Source organism: Benincasa hispida, chromosome 9 (genome assembly GCF_009727055.1).
Source record: "Benincasa hispida cultivar B227 chromosome 9, ASM972705v1, whole genome shotgun sequence".
Lineage (NCBI taxonomy): Eukaryota > Viridiplantae > Streptophyta > Magnoliopsida > Cucurbitales > Cucurbitaceae > Benincasa > Benincasa hispida.
In genome coordinates this window covers 20,153,854-20,161,204 of record NC_052357.1, presented here as the reverse complement: position 1 = coordinate 20,161,204, position 7,351 = coordinate 20,153,854, and the positions used below count along the sequence as shown (strand labels likewise).

General features: G+C 32.4%; 1 protein-coding gene across 1 annotated transcript; it reads left to right on the top strand.

Annotated features, from left to right (window-relative positions):
• The first annotated feature begins 604 nt into the window (after window positions 1-604).
• On the top strand, window positions 605-2,437 carry LOC120084601 (exopolygalacturonase clone GBGE184-like). Its single transcript, XM_039040409.1, has 5 exons — window positions 605-916; window positions 1,270-1,584; window positions 1,696-1,883; window positions 1,975-2,191; window positions 2,288-2,437. The coding sequence occupies exons 1-5, from the start codon at window positions 605-607 to the stop codon at window positions 2,435-2,437; spliced, it is 1,182 nt and encodes a 393-aa protein (XP_038896337.1).
• Window positions 2,438-7,351: the final 4,914 nt, after the last annotated feature.

The window sequence follows — 7,351 nt, the reverse complement described above, 5'->3', positions numbered from 1 at the left end:
ATTTTATTTGAGACATCTATGGAGCCACTGTCTCAGAAAAAATTATAAAGCCAACAAATCAAATCTTCAATACAACTATCATCAGGGTAGAAATTTTCTCCGACAGCGTCAAGAAATGTCACTTTTCCCAACGCCTTTTTGGTGTTGGGAAAAGTGAAATTTTTTCCTATATATTGTGTCCTACTCTTCGGACTACCATTTTATTTTTGAAATATGATCAAACTCCATAACTCTAAGATACTACATTGCTTGTTAATTACTCAATGATCTTAACATCAATCTGCAACAGTATCAAACGTAAGAGCTTGGCCCAACTGATTAAACCGTCAAAGGAACTGAATTATTGTTACCAAAGAACTTCTGCTTAAATGGAAGGCAGAAAACAAGCTAGCTAACACATTCTTCTATTCTTGGAATAATTCTCCAAACTGATAGAACTTTGTTCCAATTTTCTAAATTCAGTTTTCCCACTAAACATGCATAAATAAGGCTTCTGATCATTGGAAAGAAATATCCAAGAAAAAACATTCTACTTTTCCGTTTAATTGCCTTTTAAAAACCCTAACTTGTGCATTCAAATTATTTAAGACGCTTCACCTTGACAATGATAAAAAGTCTTAGCCTCTTTCAAATCCTTCTCTTAGTACTTGCTTGGCAATGCTGTGCAAAGGTTGCTGCCATTCTCGATGATGCCACCGGCGCTTCAAATCTTGTCGATGGGATCGTATCAATGGTAAATCAGAAGCTTCTTCATCCTGCCGCCGCACCACGGTCTCTAGGTATTGGAACACTTCCGGACATCGGCGGCACAGTTAATGACATTAAGGCAAATGCTGATCTTAATGGGAATGGTGGTGCAGTTTTCGATGTTACAAAATATGGCGCTAAAGCTGATGGAAAGACTGATGATGCACAGGTGGGAATATAATATCACACAAAACATCAGTGTTTTAATTATCTTTAAACTTTTGAAGTTAATTAAATTTGAGCTGTAGTTCTTTACTACAACCTAGCTACCTTAGCTTGTTATATCTTTATCAGCAATTAGGTTTAATTACAATCGTTTTATTCCAATATTTGAGTATATCTTGAGTTGTCCACATTCTTTTTATTGTCCCCCTCCAGCTAATTACACAGTCATTTTTAGATATTAAATTCTACCCATTTTATAACTCAACCAATTTAAAATATTGTAAACATGAATGGTTTAAATATTTTAACAAATTTTCACCTTCTTTGATATATATATATATATATCCCACGTGGCAGGCATTCATGACAACCTGGATTGCAGCCTGTCGGAACACAGACGGTCCGGCGAAGTTTTTAATCCCACAAGGCACATTTCTGGTTGGTCCGGTGACTTTCGCCGGTCCGTGCAAAAGCTTCCCCATCACCCTCGAAAATCAAGGAACTGTAAAGGCCACAACTGATATCACTGAATATTCTTCTCCAGAATGGTTCTCCATTGAAGATATTACTGGTTTCATCCTCACTGGCTCCGGCGTCTTCGATGGCCAAGGCACTGCTGCTTGGCCCTACAATGACTGCAAGACAAACAACTTCTGCCAGAATCTTCCAATCGTAACTATAATAATTCTGCCTAACCCAATCACTTTTCCTTAAATTATAAACTACGAGTTCAAACACTCAAAACTACTAGAGTTGTGTCTAATATATACCTAAATTTAAAAGGAAAAAAAAAAGAACATTATAGCCCCAGGAAATAGCCCCAACACCGATGGAATGCACATTAGCACCTCAAAACTGGTCACCATTACGAATAGTGTCATTGGCACCGGTGATGACTGTGTCTCCATTGGCCACAGTACCGAGAAAATCACCGTCACCGGTGTCACTTGTGGCCCGGGACATGGTCTCAGGTTACTCTATACCTATTTTTTTAAAAAAAAAACTTATTAAGATTAAATAGACACAAAGAAAAGGATCTCAAAGCTTCTTATTCTTCTTCAGCGTTGGCAGCTTGGGCAAGTACTCGAAAGAGAAGAGTGTCTATGACGTTCTAGTAAAGAACTGCACCATTTTCAATGCCACCAATGGTGCCAGAATAAAGACATGGGCTAGCCCCGTGTCGGGGTTAGCCTCAGGAATAACCTTCGAAGACATTGTAATGTACAACGTCAAAAATCCTATAATCATCGATCAAACCTATGGCACGAAGGAGAAGAAGGTAAACAAAAAAAGCAACAATGACAAAAAGAAACTAACCATGTTAATACCGATGAGCTAGCGTAACCTTTTGAGTTCATTTGTGATTTTAATGAAGCTGCAACTAATCCCTCATGCAGGCTTCGAACTGGAAGATCAGCGACGTTCACTTCAAGAACATTCGTGGGACATCAACAACGAATGTGGCAGTGTTATTGGAGTGCAGCGAGTTGCTTCCATGCGAGGGGGTGGAGCTCAGGGACATTAACTTGTTATGGGGGCACCAAGTTGAGAAATACGACCGTTCTTTCTTCATGTTTGAATGCAAAGATTTCTACTTTTGGGGTGCAGAATCCACCACCTTGTATATGACTTTATGTGTAGTGAACTAAGCTTTGTGGTTTTTTATTCAATTTTTTAAATAGCTTATTATATTTTAAAATATTTTCAGTAATTTTTCTATCGAAAAAAATTTCTCTAAAATATATATTATATTAGTTAGGTTTTTTCCAATACAATTTTTATTTAAGTAAAACATTAAAAAAAATTACTAAAAACAATAATATTTCATGTGCAAATAATAACTAAAATGTTTAATTCTCATTATCTTTTTAAATTTTAAATTTAAATATTACAATAATGTTGTAAAATAAGAACATTGCAAGAACAAAACAAGAACAAAAGAAGAAAAATAAAGTCAAGCCAAGTAGAAGAAAAATCTAGAGAGAGCAAATATTGAACTCAATTGTAGTGTGTATTATAAAGACACCATACACCACTATTTATAGGACATGGAATGATGTATGTTACAAAATAGAATTCAATGGAGGATGTATGTTACAACATGAAATTCAATGGGAGCTTTATGATATTTGGTAACCTATATAGGTTATGGGTATCTACACTACATAGTACATCTATAATATATATTACATTTATAATACTTCTCCTTAGATATCCATATTATATAAAATAAATGTCTCGTAAAATCTTACTAGAAAAAAACCCAATCGAAAAAAATTCTAGTGAAGAAAAAGAGTGCATTATTTTATATACTTCAATAATTTCCTTATTAAGAACATTTATAGGAAAACCCAGTGGGAAAATCATAGTCGAGGGAAAAAGAGTTCAGTGAGTTTATTCCCCCTCATGAAAATATTACTTGACATCTCATAGTCGTCGCATTCAAATGTTGTGTACTAATTTCTCAAATGTTGTTGTGGATAACACCTTCATTATAAGACTGCCAAGTTGTCTTTTAAAGAGATTTGTTGGATAATGATGTCATTATTTTCTTCAAGGTCATGAATGTATAAGTTCATATGTGGTGTTATCTTCATGAAATGACATTCTTGGCTAGTCTAATGAATCGTCAACATTTCAGTAATTGTCATCATTTGTTTCATCGACTACCATAATATAAAATTTCTTCTCCATATACTAAATGATCTGTTTAAGATCTAGCTCTTATGGGGTAGATAATTAATCTGCATCTTCACAATCAACTAGATCATAATTAAATTGATTAGGAAGAAAATAAATCAATGTAAATTAGTTCTCAAATAAAATATAATATATGTTCAATTTACTCCAATATAATATCTTTCTTTTGGAGGAATATTATATCCATGTGTAACAACATTACTAAAAATATTACAACAACCAGCATAAAAACTAGTAAAGAAATATAAGTCAACCTATTTCCCAAAATTATGGTTCTCTCGAACCTAAAGCATTTCCTTATCTTTCTTAGATCAGATAAGATATCTTTTTCAGATCTAGTGAATGAACCATTGTAGGAGTGTTCAATAATCTAACCAATCCATATAAGATCTTTTATGTATGAATTAATGCAATCTAATATGCTTTATGCTTTATGCTTTATTTGTAATCTAAGACAAAACTTTATTTTTTTCGGAACTTTCTTCTCAATTTCTTTCTTAAGAAATTTTTCTGCCTTTGAAATCTTTTCAGAAATTTCCATTATAGATTCATATCTTCAACATATACATAGATAACAAATTTTGATTATGATTTCTTTTTATAATATCATATGGAAAAAATAGGGTTATTTTATACCCTTATTTCAACAAATATTTAATAAAATGATTATATCATATTCGTTAATGTTTTATAAGAATCTATTAGATAAATATAATTCTCTAATATTTGACTTATATGATTCTAATACCTTTAATCCGTTAAGGTTTTTCATAAATTAAATCTCATATTTAGGAGATTCATATAAATGTGGTATGACTACATTCTTGAGATGTATGTTAAGATATTTATACACAGTTAGATAAATTAGATTTCTCATGGTATTATATCCACTATTACAAAATATGCTTCCTCATAATCAATACCAACGTTTTTTGAGAGAATTATTGTGGAACTTATCTCGCTTTGTATCTAGTGACCTTATTTTATTTATTTTTCTTACAAATACTTACTTGTATCTTAGATGTTTGGCATTCTCTAATGTCTGTACTACTAGTCCTCACAATTGAAAAATGAGTAGATTTCTATTGGATTGTTTCTTTCCACATAAGTCAATCCTTTCTATGTCGACATTTTTCAATAGATCTAGACACATAATACTCATTTTTATAAATAATATCGTGAGCAACATTGTATGCAAAAATGTTGTCAACCTTATGTAAATTTGGTTTCATCTTTTTCATGTCATGACATAATTTATTAAGATCTCATTATCATCCTTATTTACTTCAATATTCTTATCAGTACTCAATTTAGGATTTTTTCTGGAATACTCATATTCTTAGTTGAATCATTTTAATTATTGACTACTTCTATTTTTAGGATATTTATCTTTGGAACGCTTCAAGCATGGTGCAAACAACATGTTGCATTGGAATATCAATTTTAGTGTTGGAGTTTGTGACCTAAAGCCTCGTAATTAATTAGTCTATTAATCTAATTATTAATTATGCAATATTAATTCATCCATTAACCAAAAAATCCAAGGTTATGACATGTAGTCTTGAACAGTATGTAGGTTGACATACATGTGAATCATGTTCAAGAAATAACCTAAAGGTCTATAGTATATGGATAATGTTGGATGTCTTATCCTGGTAACACTATAGGTAGGAATCCACTTTGCAATAGTTATGAATGGTTTTATCCAAATTGTTCATGTGGAGACATGTGAGTGGGGATATTCTATACAAAGAATTTGTATACGACCGGTCTGCGAAATATTTAATCTCTCTTTGTAAATCCGTTAATTGATGAGATTAATATTTCATAGGATGATCATGTGCTACTTGATCTTAATCTTGCATGATTTATGAACTCTTGTCTATGAGGTTAGTCCTTTGATTTGTATGGGCGATGGTGGCCCGAGTTGTTGATTCAATAAGCCTACCATTTAGAGACTTGACTAAATAGAGAGTTGGGAACATAACTTCACAAGATGAAATTCACTCATTGCCCCGCAGGGCTAGTAGATGAGTAGTTCACTTAGGTGATGATTTTAGGTCTTGAATAAGGGGCCTCACCCTCTCACTGGCTCGAGAGGGACTTATTTTATGGTTGGACTATAAATAAATGATTAGTTAGAAGAATCAATGGTACTTAAGGAAAAGAGATATATAGGGGTGAAACGAACATTTTGATCAAACTGTAATGAAAGCTCTCCAAAAGAGCTATTTTTATGTCATTAATTTCCTTTGCTTGTTATCTTTAAATGATTAAATATCTATTCTTGTAGGAATGCATACATTTCATGTATTTTAGAGCCTTATAGGCAGTTCAGGGTTGATTTGGAGCTATCAAAAGTGAAATTATGCATCCGAAATGACCAAAATGCCCCTATGGAGAGTGTCGCAACCCTCTGATCGAGCGTAGTGCTACATTTGAGTAGAAGCAACGCATGGCGTGAGTGTTGACACTCCAAATATTGATAGACACATTAAAGGCGCGAGTGTGTGCGGCCAAACGCATCAGCGTAACGTTGGCATTGCAATGCTCGAGGACTATGCTTCGATTGGAGTGTTGCAACACTGAGGGCAATATTGCAACGTTGCGTTGCTGATATAAATGTGTTCTTCGAATTTTTAGGGCTTTATCATATAGAAACTGATGGAGGCTGAGGAAAGACCTCAATTTCTTCTTCTTCATTTATTTTTATTTATTTATTTATTATTATTATTATTTGTTTTTTTGCATCATTAGGTTAGAATTTTAATTTCTCTTGGGTGTAAGCAATGGATTGAAGCTTCTTTCTTTATCTTTCTTTATCAAAGATTTTGAAGTAAGTAGTTCTTTTCTTATTCTTGGGAATAGAACCCAGGTAATTTCTTTGAGGATTATCTTATATAAATTTCATATCACAATTATGCCTTTTCTAATATGCTTTAATTCTAGATGTATGTTTCTTGGATAGATCGATGCCTTTCCCGTTGAATGTATGTCGTATGCTAAAGATTTTAGGCTTGCATGATTCTTTGATGTTAGTGTAGCTTAAATTGATAAGTAGCAAATAATTGATTCTCGTATGCTAGGGTTTATAGGCTATACTTGAATCTTAGAATGCATGATTTGATTAGGTTCATAGAAAATTGGTTAATTAAGTTAGGGCTTCCCAATTAAAAAGATAAGTTATCTCTTCAAGAGATTTAAATAAATTCTCAAAATTTTCTTCCACATATCATTTTCCTTTTCATTATTGAGAATTTTAATTTTCAGAACAACTTTTAATATACAACAAGATTATTGTCTCTTTTTCATCACATTTAAAAAATAAAATTTTCCTTCAAAACATTATGTGTGCGGTTTCAATAGAATAATTATTTCTTCCTTTATAACATGATTCCGATCACAATTATTAAATACTGCAACATTCACTTTAGGAAATTAAATTATTTAGTTGAAATTCATAATTTTTTTTTATAAAAATATATGCTCATTTGCGTCACACTTCCTCCCAGATGTACCTCTTTCACCTAGAAGGAGGCATGAAGACAGCAAATACCATCATTTTGTGACATCTACTGTCCATTTTGGCCTGTTTAACCTAACAACTTCTAACACCAAGCGATAAACAATTTAACTTAAAATATTACTTTATTAATAATAACTTAATGTCCATACAAACTGTTTTACAAACTCTAAACCAACTATATAAAACTGAACCCCAAAGTACTAAGACAAATAA